The 23486-nt window shown below is 47.1% G+C and overlaps 1 protein-coding gene across 2 annotated transcripts in view; it reads left to right on the plus strand.

Annotated features, from left to right (window-relative positions):
• LOC147673143 (uncharacterized) overlaps positions 1-23486 on the plus strand; it is a 166849-nt gene that overhangs the window by 61962 nt on the left and 81401 nt on the right. For both annotated transcript variants that reach the window (XR_015302598.1, XM_086946888.1), the window contains exon 4: positions 7225-7333. Coding sequence is in view for 1 of the 2 variants with exons in the window: in XM_086946888.1 (XP_086803014.1) it covers positions 7225-7333 (109 nt within the window). In the remaining variant the exon portion in view is untranslated. The remainder of the gene's footprint in view (positions 1-7224; positions 7334-23486) is intronic.

Below are 23486 nucleotides of genomic sequence, written 5' to 3' on the forward strand. Positions count from 1 at the left end.
GCAGATGACTCTAAATGAGTGTCTTCTATAAAAGCGATGTCCACTTGATGGCGTTGCAAATAATTTGTCAGTTGTTAACATTTACGAGTATTATTGAGGCCTCTAACAATCCAGGACATTAGTACAAAGTTGGCTTCAGCTAGTACCCTGTCAACCATAGCCAAGATGTTGTCCATGCAACCTGACATGACCCAGATGCTTATGTCTACTCCTGCAATTGCAAATTGCGATCATAACCTGTTCTGTATTTTTGCTTACATGCCCCACATACCCATTACCCCACACATCCCCTTACCCAACTTTAGGGGGAAAACTCCTTCCAATGTAACAATAATGGATAACAAAAGCAAACAATCTGGAAAAATGAAACTCCTATAAGATTGCATCAAAGCAAATGAGTGCATCCGCACTAGGGGGTGGCAACGCTCCGTTTCTACCCCATTTTCTTGGCCTGACCATATCAAAAAGTCACTTCCCGGGTGGCAACTCAATGCGTATAGACATAAGAAGGAAGAGGCCCAGCAATTCTCACAAATATGCCCAGGATTACCGTCACATTAATAAGTAAAGACCAATAATGACAGCAACTTAATGCCAGTAAAAAGATCAGCACTTGCTCCGGAGTCCGGAATGTTCTGAGAGTGCTGCGGGCATGGAAATCTGCGCTGTCTGTCGGATTTGGAGTACTTCTGGCAACAACTCTTGGGTATCCTGAGGGGAGTCAAAAATACGTGAACGGCCATCCACATCGACCTTCAACCTTGCGGGGTATTGTAAGAAAGTGGCTCTGTATATACTGGACTAAAGTACGGTACAGTGTGCACAGAGGCCACAGTCCCCAGAGGTATGGCAGAAGCTAAAGTTAGATATAACCTTACTCTCCAAAGTGGTAGCTTGGTCGAGCAGTAAGGCAGTATCAGAGGACCCTGTAAAGCATTTGTTGTACACACTCAGTCAGCAAATGGTCTCGCGCACTCAAGAACTGAACTCTAGGCCAATTGTTTTGTATATAAAAATATATAGTTACATTATTTTCGAACCACAGTAGGTATCATAACTACTTTCTCAGAATGAGATGTTGCAATTGAATACTTTCAAATAGCAGTATAGTTTGAAATGCAATAGTTACAGTTGTTGCAATATGCAACACAAGTTTAAACACAAAATAACATTGAGCTCAATGGGAGTTTTTAAGTAAATGCAATAAAATAACTTTAAGTATGTTTTTTCTAACTCGGGCCGGATCCTGGATTCAGCCCTGGTGCATTTCCTGTAAACAGTTTAAATAAATCGTTTTTGTTATACAGGCGATTTTTAAGGAATATTTGCAAGTTTGGAAAATGGACATTTGGAAGATTTTCTGGTAAAAACCAGGCAATGTATTCCTACGGAGGAAAATTGAGTTAACTGTAAATCACAGTTATAATTACATTTCAGGTTCAGTGCTGGGCTGAAAGATACAGCACTGGGATCTCTCCTGATAACAGGTGAGGAATTCGGAATTCGTTGTTCGGCTGATTTTTAGTGAATATTTTAAAGTTTGGAAAATCGACAGAAGAAATTCTGAGTGAAACCCAGCCAATGTTATCCTATAGAGAAAATCAAGTTATCAGTCTTTGGGTAAGTACTCGGCTGGCAAAGTTCAAGTTCTGGGGGTAGACCCAGGGGTCTTTCAGGATCAGGCAAGTACGGTTGTTACACCCTCAGCGGCACAAGGGCAGCCCGGTGCAGAGTGAGTAGGCCCAATGTTATCCTATTGAGGATAGGGTGCCTTCGGTTGGTGGCTGCTAGCGGGCAGACCACGCGGCTGTGGGAGCTGAGCTCCTGATCACTTACACAGGGCAAGTGGGCAAGTAGAGTAGGGTAGGTGCTGCACTTCCAGCAGCACTCCGGCAGCTGGGTGCAGAGTGCTTTTAGGAATCGTGTGCCCAATGTTATTCAATGGGAGACTTGGAAGTTGAACAAAGGCTGCAGGCTCGGGGACGTAGATTCTTCAGGTGCGACCACCACTTCAAGAGGTAAATTGGGATCTTGGAGGATAGGTAGACACCCAGGAGTTGGGCACAGGGGGCCGTGGGGCGCCGGGTGCAGTTGTGTCTTTTGGTGTCGGGAAATCTTACCCTCAGCTTGTCGCGGCTGGAGGGGTCCCTTGTGAGGCTGCAGGCGTCGTCTGGATCGTCGGTCCTTGGGTGCTGGATTCTTGGTCACAGTCGCTGGGGGGACGTCCTCGTGGTCTTTGTTAACTCAGACACGGGCCGGGCTCGGCGAGTGTAGCCTGTGCTGGATTTGTGGTTTCGTGGTTCCTGTCTGGCACCAGGAGTTGTTGCTGTTTGAGCAGAACCACTGCTCATGGGAGTCCCAGTCTTTAGATGAGATTTTCGAGGTTGCTGTCCTCTGGGGACACTAGGGTTTAGCAGGTCAAGGATCAACAGACCGGTAGGGCTGGGGCCAAGTCAGTTGGTGTTGTCCTCTTGTTAGCAGCTGCACGGCAGGTCTTCTTTCTTCTTGTCCTTCTTTCTTGTTTTCAAATCGGGATCTGAGAAAGGAAGTTTCAGAGGTGCCCCTAAATACAAACTTTAGGGATGTTACAGGTAGGGCAAGGGCAGGGACCAATGGGTCCCTGTCCTGGGGGGAGTACTGCATGACATTTTTGATGTTTTGATTGAGTGTGAATATTTGGTCTGCCTGATAGAGAGCTTGTGATGAGTGATAGAATGAAAGAATGATGTGTCATGTTTTTATTGTTCTAATTTATTTTGGGCTGATGTTTATTTATGGCTTCATTATCTAAAGAATTTTTGTATATCTGAAGCTGACCTTTATTAATTATGGTCTAAATAATTTTATCACAAATGATCAACTAAAAATACATTTTCTAAAATATTTCATCCTTTCTGTGGGTGTTCTTGGTTGATTCTCATTGTAGGATTTTCTATCCTTTGGGGAAGCTCCCTTTCATGTTTATCTAGTATTTCGTCCCTGGTGAGTTGCTCCCCTTGCCTATGGCTTATTAGGTTTACAGGGTCCCTCTTTCGTATATTTTGTGAGTACCCCCCCCCCCCTATCCTGCTCCTCTCCTTTGGGAGGGGGCATGGGCCTATCTTTGATTGGGCAGGGCTCCCCATCCTCAAGATGGCGGGAGCCCGTAGTAATGCTTCACCTCGCCTTTCCCACCTGAGGGGTGGGGTTGGCAGAGGCTGGCAAACCCCCTTTCTTCACTTGGGGTTTCCCGCCTGTCTTCCAGCCCGAGTGGGAGTCAGAACTGGTGGGGGCCAGTTGCCAAGTACAGCAAGTGGCCTGGAGAAGCTCACAAAGGCGCATTGCCTTTGAAGCTTCCCCTCCCCATCCTGGGAGAGGAGGATTGGTACCTCGTCCCTGGATGTGCATTGTTTCAGGCCCTCGAGAGCGGCAGGCTCTCGACCCTGGGGTCCAGAAACATGTCTGGGGGTGACAGCCTCGGTAGCCACTCAGTAAAGACACTGGGAGTTGGTTAGGTGTCAGGGAGCATCTCTAAGATGCCCTTAGTTTTGCATTTGGCATCAGTGCGGGTTTAATGTGCTGAGAAGTTTGGTATCAAACTTCTCAATTTTCCATGTAGCCATTATGGTGCTGTGGAGTTCGTAATGACAACCTCCCAGCACCATATACTCTTAATAGCATCACTGCACTTACAGTGCCCAGGAATGACCCTGGGTACTGTAGGGGCACAGTGCTCATGCACCTGTGCCCACACCACTGGCATAGTGCACCCAACTAGAGGGGTGACTGATGTATGCAGGGCAGTGTGTTTGTGGGCTTGGCACACAGAGATGTGTGCCATGTCGACTTTGTTTAGTTCTGCACCAGGACACTCAGCCTGCAAAGGCAGTGTGTGGGTGTCCGGATACAGGGCCCCTAAGGGTGGCACATTAAATGATGCAGCCCTAGGGGTCCTCTCTGGTCACAGTGCCCTGGGTACCTAGGGTACCATTTACCAGGGGCTGACCTGTGGCCAGAGATGCCAATTGGGTTTTGGTATCAACACAGTTTTAGGGAAGGAACACAGGCCCTGGGCTCCTGATTGGCCGGAGCCCAGGGCACACTCAGTAAAAGTACATCCGCAATTCAGCAAAAAGCGGGGGCATACCATGCAAGAAAGATGGTACTTTCTCACAGGCATAACATCCCATACCTAAGTCCCAATTTCCGGAGATTTGCCTTCACCTCGGAGTACTTACGGCACGCTTCCTGCACCATTGCAGTAAAGTCCAGATATAGAGAGATAGATAACCCCTGCCAGGTTAATTGTCCTTTTTTGCGTGCCATTCGTAAAGCGGTGTCTCTGTCCCTGAAATTCAACAAGTGGGCTAATATGGGTCTTGGCGGGCAGCCCAGATTAGGCCCCGGCCCCATGATGCGATGTTGCACCACAAATGTGGCAGTGAAGGATTCGCCACCGAAGATGTCCGCGAGGTGCGTCTCTACAAAAAGATCCAGTAGCCCAGTATTTGTGGATTCCGGCACCCCCATTATTCGAATGTTGTTACACCGCCCCCTCGCCTCCAAATCCTCGTTCTTGATAGCGACCGCTTTAAGGAGCTTCTCCATTCTGTCAATTTTCTTGGTTGTCTAGGCGGTGCAGTCTTCTAGGTCAGAAATCCTGCTCTCTGCCATGTTCAGACGGCCGTTGTGCTGATCGAGCCTATCACCCCTGGATTCCAGCCTCTTGTCGTGGGCGTGAAAGCGGGTGTCCAGCGCTGTGAAGCTGCACGAAGTTCCGACAGCATGGTATCTGGGCCCACCACCTCTGCCGTGCGTTATACTCCCCCGTCTGCCATGTCGCCTTGATGCGTTGCCATGTTGGTGCTTGTTGCTTTAAAGGACAGGGTAGATTGCTTAGGGTCCTTTTGACCCCTGCCACGATCTGATGTGACCTGATAAGCAGCCACGTGATGCCTGCCTTACTCGGGCTCACCGCAACAGCCACTCCTTCAACTTGTGCACCCTTAATCTTATTGTGGTAACACACACATTCAGTGATCCACAAGCACGTGCATGTCACTGGAGACTTAGGAGGCATCCGTAGTTATGCAACCATTGAGTCTGGCCGAGTTCACTTTGGGCCAAGGCCACAGATTCTCTTTACGATACATGGTGGGGATCTGAGGGGACACCGGTCCAACACCGCTGACCAGCCCGCAGCACATCTGAATAAACCCAGTGCCCAGCCTTCTAATCGCTGTCGGGGATCCTGCACATATGTGTCTAAAAAGAAATTGTGGCCAGTTGTGGCATTAAAGTCTCCTTTGTTAGCCAAGAGGACTCAAGTCCTAAATGGCACCCAGCCGCGTGTATGTGTGACTGCCTTTGGTCCCTGTCAGTACGGGGAGTATGGGGTCGCAGTCTGTCGTCGCAGAAGCAGAGGCAGGAGGACCACTGCGCGGAGCCCGCAGCACACGGCTCGATGGTCGGTCCCGAGTCCCCTGTCGTCACGGGGCCTCTGGGGAACAGCTGCAGGACAACGAGACAACGCGTCCTGTGTCAAACTGTGCGCCCGCACCTACCCAGTCTATTCCGCACTTCCGATCTGGACATCAGGCTCCAATGGTGTTTGTGCGACATTCGCCGGCCCGCTCACTCGAGTCCCCGGCTTCAGGTAATTGGATAGGCCGGCCCCCCACACCGGCTCTCACATCTCGGCGTTGCTCTGCACCTCGCCCATATCCTTGGTACTTTTTCGGAGCGGGAGCCCCTCCACCTCCACCTCCTTCTACATTACGATTCGGCACAGCTGCTCTTCCAAAGCCAACCCGGAGGACATATCTATCAGGGTCTGTGGTGGAGTTCCGAGCCTAAGCGGCCATTGTGGTAGGCGGCTTGGCCACGCCCCCATGGTGTATTATTATAATCAGCCTTTGCACCTCAGCCAAACTCTGGTATCGTTGGTAACAATGGAGAGTTGAGTTTGCGCTCCGCCAACAGTCAGCACAGTAATATCCAAAAGCATTGTTTTTTCCTCCATATCTCTTCTTACATTACAAACATCAACGAGCTTGCTTATTTCTTTCCCCTTCTCAACACCTCCCCAACTTCAACCAAGCCACTTTGAAAAAATGAAGTGTAAGTTGGAATCCCATGGCTTGTGCTTTTCACAGCCCTATATTTCTTCACTGCTTCTCCAGGTCTGGTTGAGGAGCACCTCAGCCATATTGGAATTTTTTTATTCTGTCTTGGTATTTACATTATTATTATTATTATTGACTAAATGTTTCTGAAAATTGTTTTTTACTCCGAGAAATCTCATTGAATTGCATAGCTCTAAGATGTGGTTGCTTTGCCTTCATTTGGTTTCATCCAAGGAAACTAAGACTTGAAAGCTATGCTGGTCCAAGGTTCACGTTTGAGTGATGCGGTTTCTCTTAGTTTTTTTTGTAAAGCCGTAAAAAAGAGTTATGGTTTCTGTAGGGAAATTACCTGTTTTATTCTTTTAATTGTCCAGTAATACAAAGGTGGGAAAGAACGTGGCATTTCTAAGTCCTTGCAAAGTACAATATGTTTACTTACCTGGATGCCTTAACCTTCTCTCCTTCCTCTTGTCTGGTTATCGTATCCATGTGAACAGTCTATAGAATAAGTCCGATTTCGACTGTCCGTTCTGGAACAGCAAGGGACTGCAGCAGCAGGTACATTTCTTCCCCCTTCAATGAAGGTAGTAGTTAACGTACTACCTGTGGTTGTAACAAACTCACATTCCACTACATTGGGTCCTTATTCTATCCTGTATCAGTGGACGTAGTAAATAGTGACTATTTCAAATGTTTTTGGAAATAATAAGAAGACTACTTACTCTGGAGTCAGACTTGGTCCAAAATACACAGATGCCAAAAGAGAGCAGACTCGGCATCCTAGTAAATGACTATTTGTTTTGATGCAGTGTGCAGCCTTGCTCAATTTCTGTCACAAGGACCTTACAGAACAAAGATTCACTGCCAGCTTTGCCCTCCTCTGTAAGGCGGCACAGAACTCTAAGGGAGCCCCTTCTCTATAGGATCTTTTAGTTGGGGAAGGGACATTAATGTGGTTTACTGGAAAATGTGAGCTTATGACAAACTGTGAAGGGCCCATTTCTTCTCCTTAAATCACTTGATGGGACTGGCTTAACTGGTATGGTGCAGGTCAAATTGCTAGTATGCTTGAAAGCAAACGTTTTGGTCGATGTATGACAATTTAATTTCGGTTTTCTAGGTCCGAGAGTCGCAGATCCTGTGGCCTTATCAATGATTGATTATCTGTTGGAGTACACAATGAAAAATTGTAGATTAAAAGGCACTCAGAAAGGCAAGCCACAATTTTGGTGAGTGAATCTGAAATGTTGATGCAGAGTAGGAATCCTGTTAGTTCATTATTCAGGTGAGGCATGATGAACAAAGACAAAAAACTACATATCTTTTTTTTTTTTAACTCTTTGGTTTCTCACAACCCACCCACACTGCCATCAAGAAGGAAGTTTTTCACTTTGCTGTTAACAATTTTAATTTATCAGTTCCATGCTTGTTTATGTATTCTTATGTTATTTCATTTTAATATACAGTAATTGGGGACATTTATGTACATTTCCAGTTATATGTGTTAGGAAATGCTCCCCTTTAAATAGCTTTTGGCAATAGTTAAAGCTCAAAATCTTTTTTGACAATGTACATGGTGCCTTTAACCTTTTTGTTTTCATTCAAACGTGTAGCATGTTATATTCTCTAGAGAAGTAGCTGAGCAAACACCTGTAAACATTCCTTTGAAGCATGGTGTTGTGCATGATAATAGACTTGAGGCTTTTTCTAAAAACAAAATAAAGGACTTAAGACCTAAAGCCCCCCAAATTCACCCCGCTCTCCCAAATTTACTGAAAGCAACTTGACAATGCCTTTTTGTTTTGAACAACCAAGACTTTTTTTATTGGTGCGGTTCTTGCAGCATATGTATATGCAATCCAAAAGTATAAAGTGTTTTTTACCTTTATTCTCGAGCACTGTATGTTTTATTGATACAGCTACATTTAAACATCGTAACTCTTAACCAAGAAAAGATTCTCCTTCATGCCCTAATTTTACCATATGGACTAGGGTAATATTTGCTCTTATCAATAAGTAGACCGGATCACCAGTTACCCTGCACTGTTAATGTAAAAAAAGAAAATCTGCATGTGTGCCATAAGACAACCCCAAAACCATATGTTGTGATGTTTCTTCGCAAACAAAGGGGCCCAAAGTAGGTCTAAGAATTTCCTTCTTTGTAGCAGGTATTCAAGTTCATTCAGCTATGAATTCGCCCGGCTCTGTACTGGTGGTATCAGCACTGGTGCCATAACAGTACCAGGCTGAAGTATTGCATAAATGCCTACTTGGGAGACTGATTGATTAATGTTAGAACCCTAAGGCAACCTATCAAAATCAAATCAAAGTTTATAGTCTACACACCCCAAGGAATTTACCGTTGGATAGCATGTCTCCCTAATTGACTATCCTGTAAGTGAAACTTTCCTTATTCTGCTTTCTCTGCACAAAATCATGTCACTGGCGACAAAGGATCCTTATCACTCCCCCGAGTGTCCTGACTAGGCAGGTAGCAGTCTTTTGTCACTTTTCCATTTATTTTGCCTTTTCCTTTGATGCTAAGAGGGAAGTGTCACTAGCAATCAAGTTTAGATCGAATTCTGGCAGACGTTCTCTCATCGGAGGGAATATATATATATCCACTCTGTAAGTAAAAATTAGGAAACAATATACTTTGAGATTCTCAGCTCTCTGAAGAGTCAGTTGGAGGTGGGCAGGCTTCCATGATCCTGACTGGCTAGGATGTCACACAGAAAATTGGTGCTCTAGGTTTGTTCACAAAATTGCATTTCTTATCTGGCTCCATCACACAGCTACACCTGGACCCAGTTATCTCTTACATGCATCCCCCCAAACAGTCTTCGGAGTGTTGTCATACCAAATGTGGGCTTCCAAAGAAAGCCTATGTAGGCCCTAGCCTATGGATAGCAACTTTAGTATTGTCCTTAGAGGTGTGAAAACCTCGAATTTCCTAATTGTTGCTATCCCAGAGAATCTACAGTGAGAAGCTTACCTCGTTGCTCCTGATGGGCTGCTTGAGAACACTCCATTAATCCAGTTTCTGTCTATCTGCGTGGCATAACCATTAGCTGACCTCCCTTACATCAAAATATTAACAAGACCGGGTGGGCTGATCAGATAAGAGAACACACCAAATTATAACAAAATGAAGCAAATCCATATTTACTGTAGTTAAATTGTCATGCTGTATAGGAAGCTGGCTCTGTATACTATACCAAAGTGTGGTATAGTGTGCACAGTGTCCAGTGGAACCCCAAAGGTAGGCAGAGGTCAAAGTAAATAGCACCTTACTCTCTATTTGTGATAGTGTGGGAGGGCAGTAAGGCTTTATCAGAGGGTAGTGGTAAGCATATGTTGTACACACTGAGGCTGCAAATTATCTCACACACTCAAAGAGTGAACTCAGACCAATTTTGTTTGTATCAAAAATATTAAGTTATATTATTTCTAGAGCCAAGCCTGGTGCAGATAAGTGAAATAAATGCTTTGCAAATTCGTATGCACTGTTTTTACAATTGAATAGAGGTTCAAATGCAGTTGAATGAATTACAGGTAAGTTAGTGTTTCAAAATTACTTTTCAGTTACTTTATAAATTACTTTACACCTTACCTATGGGTTACTTTTCAGATTACTTTTGCAAATCAGTATGATAAGCCTAGATATCACACTGAGACATCTCCTAGACAAAAGGTAAGTAAATTATTTCAGTCATTTGCAGTTTTGTTAATGTTCCATACAAACCAACTCCACATTTGAAACAATTTTCAGGAAAAAAAAGTCTATTCAATCCTATGGAGGAAAATTGATTTATCGGTTTGCAATTAAGTACAAGTTTGTGGGAGTTGCTATTCTGGGGTAAGAACCATGGTTACCCCAGGTTCAAGGATGTACTCTCAAAGCACCCTCAGCGGCACTAGGACAGCCAGCTGCAGAGTGCTCAGGCCCAATGTTATCCAATGGCGGATAGGGGGGCCTCCGGTTGGTGGCTACTCACCAGCAGGTCACAAGGTTGTGGGAGCAAAGCTCCTGGGGTTTAGCTGAGGGTGGAGGGAGATACGTTTTAGCACTCAAAGTACACCCGCAGCGGCGCATGGGCTGCTGGGTGCAGGGTGCTGGTTTGGTGTCGGGTGTCGTGTTGATTTCAATGGGGATTCTCTGGTTTCAACAAAGGCTGCAGACTCTGGGACGGAGATCTTCTAGAGGTGACCACCGGTTGGAGAGGTATGTTAGGATGCCTGGAGATGCTGGGACACCGTCGGTTGGACCACCCAAGACCGTTGGACTTCGGTTGCAGCTGTGTCTTTAGGCGTCTGGTTTTTCTTACCAGCTCTGGTCCCGGTTGGGGAGATCCTCTAGAAAGAGTCTGCAGGCTTCGCTTGAGATTCGATGCAGTTCAGGGATCACCAGATCTCTGGTCAGGATCGCCGGGGAGACCTCCTCGTGGTGTTAGGCCACTCGGGCTGTGGGCGTCGGGTGCAGAGTGGTGCAGAATCGCAGATTTGGCCAGAGCCAGAGTCTGGGGGTGAGCAAATCCTTTGCTCACGGGAGAGAAGGTCTTGGTTTGGGAAGACAAGGCAGGTCGTCAGGGTACTTGGGGGCTGCTGGCTGCAGAACATGCCGGGATTCCGCTGGAGCAGGTACGAGGTGGGGACAGGCCGGTAGGGCTGGGGAAAAGTCAGTGGACGTCCTCTTCTTAGTTTCAGCAGGGCTCTTCAGTCCTTCTTCTTTTCCTCTAGGTTGATTCTTGTGCTGAGGAGTAAAGGTTCAGGGTTGCCCCTAAATACTATATTTAGGGGCGTTACAGGTGGGTAAAAGTTGGGACCAATGGGTCCCTTACTTGGGTGGGTACACCTCCTATCATGCCACCCTCCAGTGGGAGGGGACATATGCCTCACTCTGATTAATTGGTTCCCTCATCCGCAAGATGGCGGGGACTGAGAGTTGTGCTTTCACCTCACCTCCCCCACCTGAGGGGGTGGGGTAGGCAAAGGTGGGCACACCTCCGTTCCTCACTAGGTTTTCCCCAAAGTGGGGGTTATAACTGGTGGGGGTCAGTTGCTGGAAGCAGCAAAGGCCTGGGGTAGCTCACAAAAGCGGCAAGCCTTTGAAGCTTCCCCTTCGTGGACCCTGCCCATTCTGGGGAGGAGGCGTGGCACCTCATCCCAGGATGTGCATTGTTTCAGACCCCCCCCCCGAGAGTAACAGGCTCCCGACCCCGGGGTCCAGAAACATGTCTGGTGGTGGCAGCTGGCGAACAGCCACTTGCCCTGGACACTAGTGTTACGTTGTTTTTCTGGGGTCATCTCTAAGATGCCCTCTAAGTGCATTAATCATCAAATCCCACACTGACATCAGTGTGGATTTATTGTGCTGAGAAGTTTGATGCAAAACGTCTCAGTTTTCAGTGCAGCCATTATGGTACTGTGGAGTTTGTAATGACAAACTCACAGAACAATATATTCTTAATGGAAGCACTGCACTTATAATGTCTAAGAATGAACTGAGACACGGTAGGGGTACAGGATTCATGCACCTGTACCCTCAACACTGGTATAGTGACCCCACCTAGAGTGGGTGGCTGACCTATACCCTTTTGTATCGCTAGGGAAGTAGGTTGCAGGCATGTCACACTGGGATGTGTGCCATGTCGACTCTTCACTTTGGTCTGCACCAAAACATGCAGCCTGCAAAGGCAGTGTTTGCGTGTAAAGGTACAGGGTCTCTAAGGGTGGCACATAAGTGCTGCAGCCCTTAGAGGCCTTCCATGGCCACAGTGTCCTTGGCACCTGGGCACCATTCACAAGAGACTTAACTGTGGCCAAAGAGTGCCAATTGGGTTTTGTTTTTAATGCAGTTTTAGGGAAAGAACATAGACCCTGGGAATCTGTTTTGCAAGAGCCCAGGGCACATTTAGTCAAAGTACATCTACAGTTTAGCAAAAAGTGGGGGCAACCATGCAAAAAGAGGGCACTTTCTTACATGCTAAAAAAGGTAATCCGATATTAATCTACTACATTACTTAATACAATGTTAGTGACTGATACACCTAATTGTTAAGAGAAGAAAAAAAACTTGATTTGGACAACAAAGAAAAAGGGATAAGCGGATTATGGAGGGGGGGCGCAGCTTTGTTTGGGGCATTCGAAGAGCCAGGTCTTGAGGTCCTTTCTGAATTGGTGTAGTGTCTGACTCCGTTGGAGGCGAAGGGGGACTTTGTTACAGTTCTTGGCTGCGTGGTAGGAGAAGTTCTTGGCTGCGTGGTAGGAGAAGCATCTTCCACCTGCTCTGGCCCTGTAGTAATGTGGGACGATGGCTCGGGCGAGGTCGGCTGAGCGGAGGTTTCTCTTGGGGACGTGGAATGAGATTCGGTCATGGAAGTATTGTGGTCCCGTGTTGGATGATGTGGTGGTGTTGTGGGATGTAGATTGTGAGTCTGGCTGTGGTGTTCTGGGTGGTCTGGAATTTGCAGAGAAGTTTTTTGTTGATTTTGGCATATTCAAAGTCTGCTTGTAATGAGTGCCTGGGTGACAGTTTCTCCTTGAGTTGGGGGATCCTCTTGAACATCTTGCGGAGGGTGTTGAAGCATGCGGCATTGATCTTGCGATTCATGGTGAGTGAAGAGTCAAGCATGATACTGAGCTTGCGTGCATTGTCCGTCGGTGTCGGAGGGTTTCCTAGGGGGGGGACCCACCAAGTGTCATCCCATGCAGAGGGGTGGAGCAGAGGATGAGGGTTTCTGTTTCAGGCAGCTGCTGCTCATCCAGGTCACGACAGCTTTCATCCCTTCTTGGAAGTTGTGCCTGATGATGTTGGGTTCCTTAGTGAGGGAGAGGATGAGCTGGGTGTCATCGGCGTAGGAGACTACGTTGAGCTCATGGTTTCTGACGATGGTTTCGAGCGGGGCCATATAGACTAAGAAGAGTGTAGGGCTGAGGGAGGATCCTTGAGGTACTCCACATCTGATCTGTTGGTTCTGAGAGGAAGGGTGGGAGTCTTATTCTCTGTGTTCTGCCTGAGAGGAAGGCCATTCCTTGGATGCCGGCTTTGTGGAGTCTGGTGGGAGACAGTGTTGAAGGCTGCAGATAGGTCTAGGAGGATGAGAACTTCCATGTGGCCTTGATCGAGGAGGGCGCGGATGTCGTCTGTGGCAGCGAGGAGGGCGGTCTCGGTGCTGTGGTTGCTGCGAGATAAGAATTGAGACGTGTCTAGGATGCTGTTGGTTTCTATGAAGTGAGTTAGGTGGGTGTTGACGGCCTTTTCGTTGACTGGCATTCAGTTAGGTATCTGTTTTTGAAGGGGGGCTGTAAGATTGAAGAATATTATGGAAAATGGGGCAAAAACCTGATTTGCTTTAATAGCCAATAAATCTAAGAAAGGCCATGGCCATATTTTGTGATTTTGGTGGGTGTTTGAAGGAAGGCTTTAATCTTTTCCTAGTCCCCAAGATATAGCATAAGTACTTGATTTTATGGACCGCCAAGGAACATTTATCAGGGCTGACAGTTAATCCTGCATCTTGTAAATATGTGTACAGGTATTATGTCAAGCCTTTGCACACCAATGTGAAGATTTAAGGTTTAAGCCCTGAGGAAAACGCTGGTTTCTTATCCCAAACGACGAAACACATGTTGTATGTACGCTAAACAAGAAACTAATATTAAAAACATCTTGTACATTATTGGACGCTTCTTGATTTCAAAAGTTGTTGTATTTGTAATAATCTTCACATTGGTGTGCAAGGGCTTGACATAAGCTTTGGGATCTGTTGATCCAATTTGGAGGTGTTGGATGATTACCTCCTCCCTATGCACTTAATAAATTAATAATACTGTATCATTTAATATCACCGCAATCTGTAAGCGCCACCACTATCCGGAGTATAATCATCCCTATTTTACTCTGATGTGTACAGGTAGTTTAAATGTTTTTAGCAGGTATCACCTTAGATAACATTGTCAGCCACATAAGCAGCCAAATATACATGTGTTCTACTAATGATATTGATGAGTTCTGGAATTTTGCTGCTTCTTTGTGCAGAACAAAATGTAGTACCTGAAACTATAAGACTCTATTAGGAGTGGCAGAATTTATGTGCAAATCCGATGCTATAGGGGGAGTCTAGCAGTAATCCTTGGTTATGTCGGACATGATTATGTATAAAGCTTTACCTAGATACAGCTCCAACTCGTCTATCTTGGGCATTGGATAAGAGTTAAACTCAAATACTGTTACCCTGTCTACGGTCAATGCAGACCTGGATATCTTTTTTGTACCAATATCTTGTTGAATACCATTCGCTATGAGGGGGTTCTATGATTCTTAGTAACACATGGAGTTAAACACATTTTGTACAGTATTCTTTCAGGCCTCTTGGGTGTTGTAGGGGTGTACGTCTACTTTAATACCTTTCTTGGCCCTGGGCCAGTGTTCTTTTGCATCAGTCTTCCTTGGTACGTGTGAAATCGTATTACCTACATTTTGAAGACTTAAATCACCCTTTCCTTCCCATTCTTCTGAACGTTAACATGACGTATCTGTGAATGAAACCTCTAATCTGTTGGAAGCTGGGTTTCTGTTGCAGTAACTGTGAGAAAGTGCCGTCTTTCTTGCATGGTATGCCCCCACTTTTTGCTGAATTGCTGGTATTCTTTGACTGAGGTTGACCTGGGCTCCTGCTAATCAGGTACGCAGGGCCTTTGTTGCTTCCCTAAAATTGCATTGAAGCCTAAACCCAATTGGCACCTCTGGCCACAAGTCAGCCCCTGGTAAATGGTACCACAGGTACCCGGGGCACTGTGACCAGTGAAGTCCTCTAAGGGCTGCAGCACTTATTGTGCCAACCTTCGAGATCCTGTACCCTGACACTCACACACTGCCTTTGCAGGCTGCGTGTCTTGGTGCAGAACAAAGTGAAGTCGACATGGCACACATCCCTGTGTGCCATGCCCACAAACCACTGCCCTGGCATAGATCAGTCATCCCTCTAGATGGGTGCACTATACCAGTGGTGAGGGTACAGGTGCATGAGCCATGTACCCCTACAGTGCCAATGTCCATTCTTGGGCATTGTAAGTGTAGTGCTGCCATTAATAGTTTATTTTATTTATTTTGAAGGTCTTGTAGAGCGCGAACAAGATCCTTGCAGATATCAGAGCGCTTTACATTAAATCAGGAAAATTAAACTGATAAATGCAGGTAAGTCACATATACATAACTCGTGCAAAGGGAAGCAGTAGGGTACAAAAACAAAAACATATCCATTGAATAAGGTCGCGGTCAGATAAAGTGACTAGAGTGTCTGGATGGATCCTTGTCGTAGTAAGGATTACTAGTAAGGGTACGATTGATCTGATTCTTTAGTCTATGATCAGGTGAATTTTGCCATGAGAATCGCTTTTACTTCCTTTTTGAGTCTTGTGGCGTTCAACCGCGCGTCAGCGCGGTCTCGCCACAGAGACGTATAGTCAGCGACGCAGCTTTCCAGGAGACAGGAGCTGGCCGCGTGCTTCTCCTCTGCCAGGAGCTGGCCACGCGCACGAGAACGCGCTCGCTGTGGCCAGCTCCTGTCTCCTGGAAAGCTGTAACACACAGCCACACCTCCCCCCTGCTTACGCATGCGCACACACACGAGCACACCTACACACACGCATGAACACACACATACAGGGACCCCCGACTGACCCCCCCGCACACATACGCGCAATTCCATTGCAATGCGCGGTTACAGACACAACTCGTGCTTGCCCCTTTCTGTGTGGGTGGTGTCACACTGCCCCGCCCCCCAGTGCGCGCGCCGCTTCCTCTGGGTCTGTTGGTGGAACATGGCGGCGGTGGCGGCCTGGTTTTGGAACGAGCGCTTTTGGCTTCCTCAGAATGTAACCTGAGCGGATCTGGCAGAGGTGGAAGGCGGGCCGCAGTACCCGCGGACAGGGCACGTCGTCTCTGTGCTTCCTCTGGCACTCGGGCTCTTTCGTCGTGAGGCTACTATTCGAGAGGTTACTCTTCGAGAGGTGAGTTAGATGGATGACGCGTAAGGGATGATCGGGGGGCAGCATGGAAGGTGTTGCGGTAGGTGACGGGAGAGTTGCAGTGAAATGGTAACCCACAATTGTAACGTGATGTGTGTTATGAGAGGAGGTTGACACTACTGATGGCATACATGAGGTTGCGTCGGGAAGTGGCACAGAGGCCTGTCCTAATAAGTGTCATGGATGTGGTATACAGTTGGAGGATGTGGGCTGTGACAGTGGGTGTGTGAGTTGGTGAATGATTGAAATGGCTTGTGGGGGTGATGACTGGAGATGAGATAGTTAAGTGCATGATAGACATGGACGTAACAGAGTGACTGGTTTGGTTAACGGTAATGTCAATACAAAGATCCCTTGAATAGCACTTGTGTTGTCATATTGCATTAGTACATCATTTGCTGGTATTGTTATTGTATCTAAACACATTCTCATTTTGGCAGACATTGTGAAGTTTTGCGATTGCCATCCATTGTGATTGTTTGTTAGTGTTTGGTTGTGTCCGGTTAGTGAAGGGTTGTGTGATCAGGTTTAAAATTTTGTATTTATTATGCATAGTTTATGAAAACCATTGCACAGCTATGATAAAAGTGTTGTGCAGTGCTTACATACGAATGTGCAAAAAGGCTAATAAAACCATTCGATGAGTGCCATTAAAATGTAACCATAAAATCAAGAGCCCCAAGTATGCCCTGCAGTACTGTTTAGCTGTGATGATAATGGTTAGTGTGGCCTGCGATGTGCATCTATTGTATAAGACAGTAGTGCCAAACAGCCACAGCGCAAGATGTGAAAAGTGCGTACATATCAGGAGAAGACTCCTGATAGCTAAGCGTCAGTACGAAACGGAAGTCCCGCCCCACGGTAGTTTTCGTCACGCGCACGTCTTCGTTTTTTTTTTGTATTGCACTTGTTTAATGAAGTTCGTGTTTAATTTTCAGATGGGACATGGTCTTGAATAATAACAGCTGTGAGCCCGTGCCTGAGGTGCATCATCAGAGCTGTGTGAATAATAACTGCGTCAGCCCCGTGCGTGAGGTGCATCATCGGAGCTGTGTGAATAATAACAGCTGTGAGCCCGTGCCTAAGGTGCATCATCAGAGCTGTGTGAATAATCACTGCATCAGCCCCGTGCGTGAGGTGCATCATCCACTTTGCTCAGGTCACTCAAATTCCTGCACTTTCTACCACACTGCTTTCAAGAACAGCATACTCTTGCACACACTCTCACTGCTCACCAATTCAAAGTTTGCTAAAAATTTTATGCAACGCATTGTCATACACAATGCCAATAACTCAAACTTTAATGCTGCGAGACCTATTGCATTGTAAATGCTTGTTGAAGGATGCGGTAGAAGCATTGTCTAGTTTTTGTGGGAAGTGTATTCCATATCCTGGGAGCCATCCCAGAGAAGGTTTGTTTATAATTTTTCTTCCTGTTGAATCTTTGAAGTTTCAGTAGCAGGTTTTCCGCACTTCTTGATGATCTTGTCCCACCAGAGATAGTCAACTTCTGTGCGAGGTAGTTTGGTGTCTTGTGATGTATAGCCTTATGCACGCTATATTTAGGTGAATTCTGGCTTCAAGCTGTAGCCAAATCATCGCATTTAAGTCTGGGGAAATATGGGAGCTTCTTTTCAAACCAGTGATGAGTCTCGCTGCAGCATTTATTGAGGCTCTTAGGGGTGCTGTTGTAGCTTTTGGAAGGCCACACAGAGAGACACTTCCGTATTCCACTCAAGGGATAACTAGCGCTTGTACTGCCAGCTTGACTGGCAGGAAGGGTTTCAGCTTTCTCAGTGTGTGTATCTGGAAGTTTGCTTCCTTTGTTGCATTGCTAATGTGTTTCTGCATAGTGAGGTTGCTGTCGTTATTCCCAAGGATTTCGCGAAGTTGGTTGAACGTTGAGTGCAGTAATACGTTTGATCAATTCTTGCATAATGGGGACTTTGGCGGGTGGAGCTATAAGGAGGAATTCGTTTTTTAGAGCGTTCAATTTGAGACTGTTTTCTGCCAGCAACGTCTGGCTGTTCCTGAGCGCTGTGTTCAGCACTTTAATGTCTTCTATGGTGTGAATCTTAAAGTAAAGGTGTGTGTCGTCGGCGTACATATGATATTGCACATCTGAAAGAGACACGTTAGTGATAGATTCCTTACCTTAGAATATACCCAGGCGTCAGAATGGATCCGGATTTTTTTTGCGTAGCAGTAACCATAGCGCATCAGTAGGCGTTGTCTGCGGCTCCGCGTCCATCGTCGGCATCGTGGGCGACATGATGATGTCGTCGGAGTACTTAGACGCCGCCTCCGTGTGCTGACAGTCAGTTCTTTTTTCCGCGCCAGCAAGCGCAGATCTGGAAAAAGCAGTAATTCTAGTCACTTTTTGTCTAACTTTTTGGATCATTTTGAGCATCTTTTCAAAGTCGAAAGACTCCGATCGGTGCCATAGGACTGTCTGGATTTAAGCACTGCGAGGATTGCAACCGCACGATGTCGGTCACGGATCTCACCGTCGGTGTCTACTATGTCTCGGCATCGACCACGACGACAAGGCCTGCTCCGACTGCCGGGCCCTGTCTTCGAAAGCCAGGTGACTCGAACTCCGGCAGTCGGCCCCGCTCCGCGAGAGGTCCCAGTCCCACGGGAGGTCGAGGGACAGGTCGCGGGGCTGGAGCCACCACAGCTCAGAGTCGGCACCACTCCTCCGGGTCGAAGTCGTCGTCAGGTAAGAAACACAAGAAGTCGAAGAGGCGTCATCGCTCTTCTGAATCCCCCCCGAAGCTCACGCGACGCGGCCGGGGGTTCGGGTGACACCGCCCACGCTCCGTAGGGCGCCACGTCCAGCTCCACACCCTCGGTCCCTGGGCGAGACGCGACGCCGGAGGAGATCGAGCGCTTCCTCATGGCCATGAGGTCCCTCTCTCCTCCGACGGGCTCCGCGGCGCCTTTGGGCCCAGCGGACCCGTCTGGGGCCCCTATCAGGTCGGGGGCTTCGGCCCCGACGCCGCTGGCGCCTTCGGGCCCCGCGGTCCCGACGCCTCCGGCGCCTTCAGGCCTGGCGCCGCATGACCCTACTGGACCCGCTTCGGGATCCGGGTCGTCGCCGGTGGACCTTACGACCCCCCCGGCGTCGGTCCGTCAGGTGTCACCTCCGGCGCCGTCCTCGGGCGGCGCTGTCCCCGATGCCTCCCTCGCTCCGGTTCCGGCGTCGGAACGGTACGGCTGGGCGCCGCTTTCGACGCCGCTTGGGGAGTTTACCTTCTATGAACCGGCCTCATCGTTTGATGACCCTAACTATCAGGGGATGGGTGGACACCTCACCAGACACTGGTTTTGTCTCACCTCCTACTGTGGCTTCGGAGGAGGGGGCAACCTACAGTGTGGTGTTGATGAGGGCTGCCAAGGCCTTGGGCCTTGAGCTCCCCGTCGCGGCCGTGAGGACTAACCTCCTCACTGAGGTCCTTAAACCGCAGTCATGCCCGACAGAGCCTCTGCTGACGTTTAATGAGGCCTTGACCGACGTTCTTTTGGGCACTTTGTCCAGGTTCGCCCGTAGATAGGAACGTGGCCAGACGCCACCGCCCATCCCGGGCGACCCAGTTTTCCTGTCCACCCACCCCACTCTCGAGAGCCTGGTCATCCAGGCATCCACTTCCCAGACCGCATTCCCGTCGGCTCTGCCGGACAGGGAATCCAAGAGGTATGAGTAGTACGGTAAAAAGATCTTCTCCTCCTTTAGTCTGGGACTGTGGTCTTCCAACACTGCATGCATGTTGGGCCGCTACACCCACTCTCTGTGGGATACGCAGGAGTGTGGAAATTTGTCAAAAATCTACTTGGCCAATGGACAAAAATTTACAGAAATCTACTTGTCCTAGGAAGATATCTGCTTGCCCCACTTATTCCATAAATCACTAAGGTGGGTCTGCACGGCGAGAACCTGCACTGTAATCAGTGTAACATACTGTGCAACATTATTTCAAGCGCAAGTCCAACTATTTAGTGCATGGTCATGCATCCTTAAATGCAACTGTTGTACAGTATGTGCATGGATTTGTCAGTGTGCACTGCACCCAATTATCAACCAGTATGCATGTGACAAAATTTCAATTGTAGAGAAAGAGTACCTAAAGACAGTCTATGCCAAAATACTTCAAGAAATGTAGTCAATTACTAGTCTGCGCTCTGTGTCGGAATATGAACCTGTAGGACAGACGGGTGTTCGCCATCTCATAGCTGTCCAGCTTTAAAAATACTCACATGTGAACATGATCTGATAAACGTGTGGATGGGAATAACTGCACTTTTTGGCAGAGCTTATGAACGATTCATGGGGCAGCCAAAATTGCGTGGCAGAGGTGCTGTGGTTCACCGAGGCAGTATCCACAAGTACAAATACACAAGAGGCAGTAATGGTCAGTTAAACCAATCTCTCCATTTACATCCCTGGGCAGGTGAGATGTGATTATATACTATTGTGTACTCACTGCTAAATCTCCACATTCTTCTCCCACACAAGGAGCATTTGCAGCATAGGCAGTAGCAATAGGGTTCTCTTGTGCACAGTAATGGCACCAGAAGAGTAAGCTCCCCAAACATGAATAGGTTCAGCTCCGCAATGGATGTGCAAGTTTGTCTCACTTAGATTTATGAAGTAGTCACTTTTTTCTTTAAAATCCAAGTTCTTTGCAACTTGTTTCTCTCCTTCAATGTCCCCAACCCCCCACTGCCCACCCAGATGTGCAATGTTATCTTACGAGAAAATCCTGCAATTCTGTTGCCGGATGCTGACATATGATTATTGGGAAGCCTGGTGAAAGATAAGGTTTCAACGTTGCAGCAACATGTGCAATCAGTGTGTTTGTTTCAGAAGCTGAGCGTTCCGAGGGTCTATGGTATGATACGTGGATATTTCGAAATGGGCACATGCATAAAGAAGGCACAAAGTCAGGCACACTGGAAAAACACTCCTGGTCAAATCATGTAGAGAAAGAAAAACAAGACTTTGTCTACAAAGGACGAATGATCACAGGTGGCAGTGTCACTTTTCCTTGGATCTGGTATGGGCTCATTTTTACTGCTGATGTAACTGTGCTACAAAAATGCAACAATACAGTGGTTGCATAAAAAAGAGGTGGGAATATTGTACAATTTCACGCAGTTGTCAATAAAACGTGATTGTGAGACCTATAAATGTACATTCTGATAATTTCTGCTTCAAATTGAATTCGGTTCTGCAATTTTTGCCATTTTTAATCGTTGCAAATTACATGGTCCCCCACTGATGGCAGGACCTGTGTACGTGCGTGATTTATAACATAGCCACTCTAATAATGAGATTCTATAGCTGAGACGTTTTCCTCATAATTTGCCACATAATGATGCTGCCTAAACTGCATATTTTAACAAAAATGTTGATTCTAGCTCAACCAGATCAAAAGTTTCTAAAAAGAGGGTAACCCATACTGCCACACAGTGAAAAGCCCATCACAAGTAGTGACTGGTCACTTTTTCAATGCTATTGCTGTATTTGGGTGTTAATCTGAAAGTAATAAGGCAAAACATTTATACTGACAGGGTTAAAGTTTACTAATGTAACAAAAAATGAAGTAATACGATAAAGAAAAATGTGTTGCCTTCTGCTACATAATTCTAACTTTTTGTGGCCACATAATTCAGTCAACCCTGCTGTATAATGTAGACCTTCGCTGCTGCTTCATTACAGCGGCTCTGTTTATTTAGCACAAACTGCCAGAGCACTTTGCATGGTGAGGGTGGTTTACAGCAGATACACGAGACGAGAAATGCAACCAAATAGAGGTACAGGCTAACAGGAATGAGCCCAAAATGTGGAGAATGACCGGTTTCTTGTCAGATTAAGCATGTAAAATTGACACTGATGTGAGGCTTTTCCTCTGCTGCAGTGGCAAGATTAGAAAATTAAGTGGGGGCACTGATTAAGCGAGAAGCAGTGGAGGGAAGGTGGAGGTAATAAGGAAAAGGCAAGAAAGTCTGTGGGGGATGGTATTAGGAACGGAGACCTCAGGCAAATATGTGGATATTACGAGGTTTCAGACGCCAAGAGTGGCCCACGTTTCAGTGTGCTGTGTGAATACTTTCTGCCTGCTTCATTATGTGTCATTTCTTTTATTCAAATTTAGCTTTACTGTTTAACCCAAGGAAAAAGATGCAGTTTAAAAAATATTTCTATTTACAGCGCATGCATAAACTTGCAAAGCTGCCTTTTCTGTAAGACTGCCAGGTGTTAAAGTTTGCTTCGTGCCCCCGAATGCGGCCTCCTCCATTAAAGCAGACTGACAAAGTAAAGGTCAATGTCTCTAAATAGAGACTCCATTAGTTGTGTTTTCACTCCTTAACAACGCTGCACTGGTGGCATTGTTACACTGCAATAGGCGCCTAATTGATCAGCCTATAGCATTGGAGACGTTCCCGCCTTACTGTAAATTAACATGCCACACATTTGTCCCTGCCCCCACGGCCACTGATACTAGAACATTTCGTGCAGCATCACAGCTAAGATACTTTTCCTAAGGCTCTGACCGCTACAAAACCCATTATCATATTGACTCGCCTGTTGGTGATGTTTTCACTGTGTCAGAGATAATGACTTGCCGCTCCCGATTCCAGGAAGTGCCCCGCAGCGCACCAAAGATGAGGACTTCCCTGGACGGATCCCAATAGACAGGGCGGTCGGGTGGTGCAGCAATCCGTGACAGAGAGACCACAAGGCTATCCAGGCCACAGCGCTGGGACCCAGACAGCCGCAAAAGTGTTTCCTGCCTCGGAGCCTGCCCTTGCTCTTCAGCAGCTGGGCTCCAAGAGCAGGTGGGCTGCACCAGTGATGAACTCACGCTAGAACACTGACATCTAGCGTAAAACTCCCCCAGCCAATCACTGGCTAGATAGAGCCCAATCATGGGCGTCCAGTCAGTCAAAGGCCTCCAAAGGCTTTCTGACAGCTTTTCAATTGCCCGTGAGCCCCAGAGTGCCGACAGCTAATTTCTATTTTGTGATTTAATGTCTATTTGTCAGTCGGACAAAATAGACATTAAATCTTCTTGCCTTTCATATAATTCTAGTTGGTTCAGGCGTCGGCCGATACGATTCCCCCACCCCTGGATACGGTTGCGGAAGTGCTGCCAGAGTGTCCGTTGGAGGTACGGGCCAAACTCGGCCAAGCCCTTGTCGAGGGCTGGGATGCAGCCAAATATTGTAATGTAAAATATTCTATCCGGTGTGTGCTGGAAACCACCGACTCACGAGGTAGAGCGATGGCAACGAGGGTGGCGATTAGACGCCACGCCTGGTTGAGGTCCGCCAACTTTTCGGCCG

The sequence above is a fragment of the Lissotriton vulgaris genome, chromosome 12 (genome assembly GCF_964263255.1).
Source record: "Lissotriton vulgaris chromosome 12, aLisVul1.2, whole genome shotgun sequence".
Lineage (NCBI taxonomy): Eukaryota > Metazoa > Chordata > Amphibia > Caudata > Salamandridae > Lissotriton > Lissotriton vulgaris.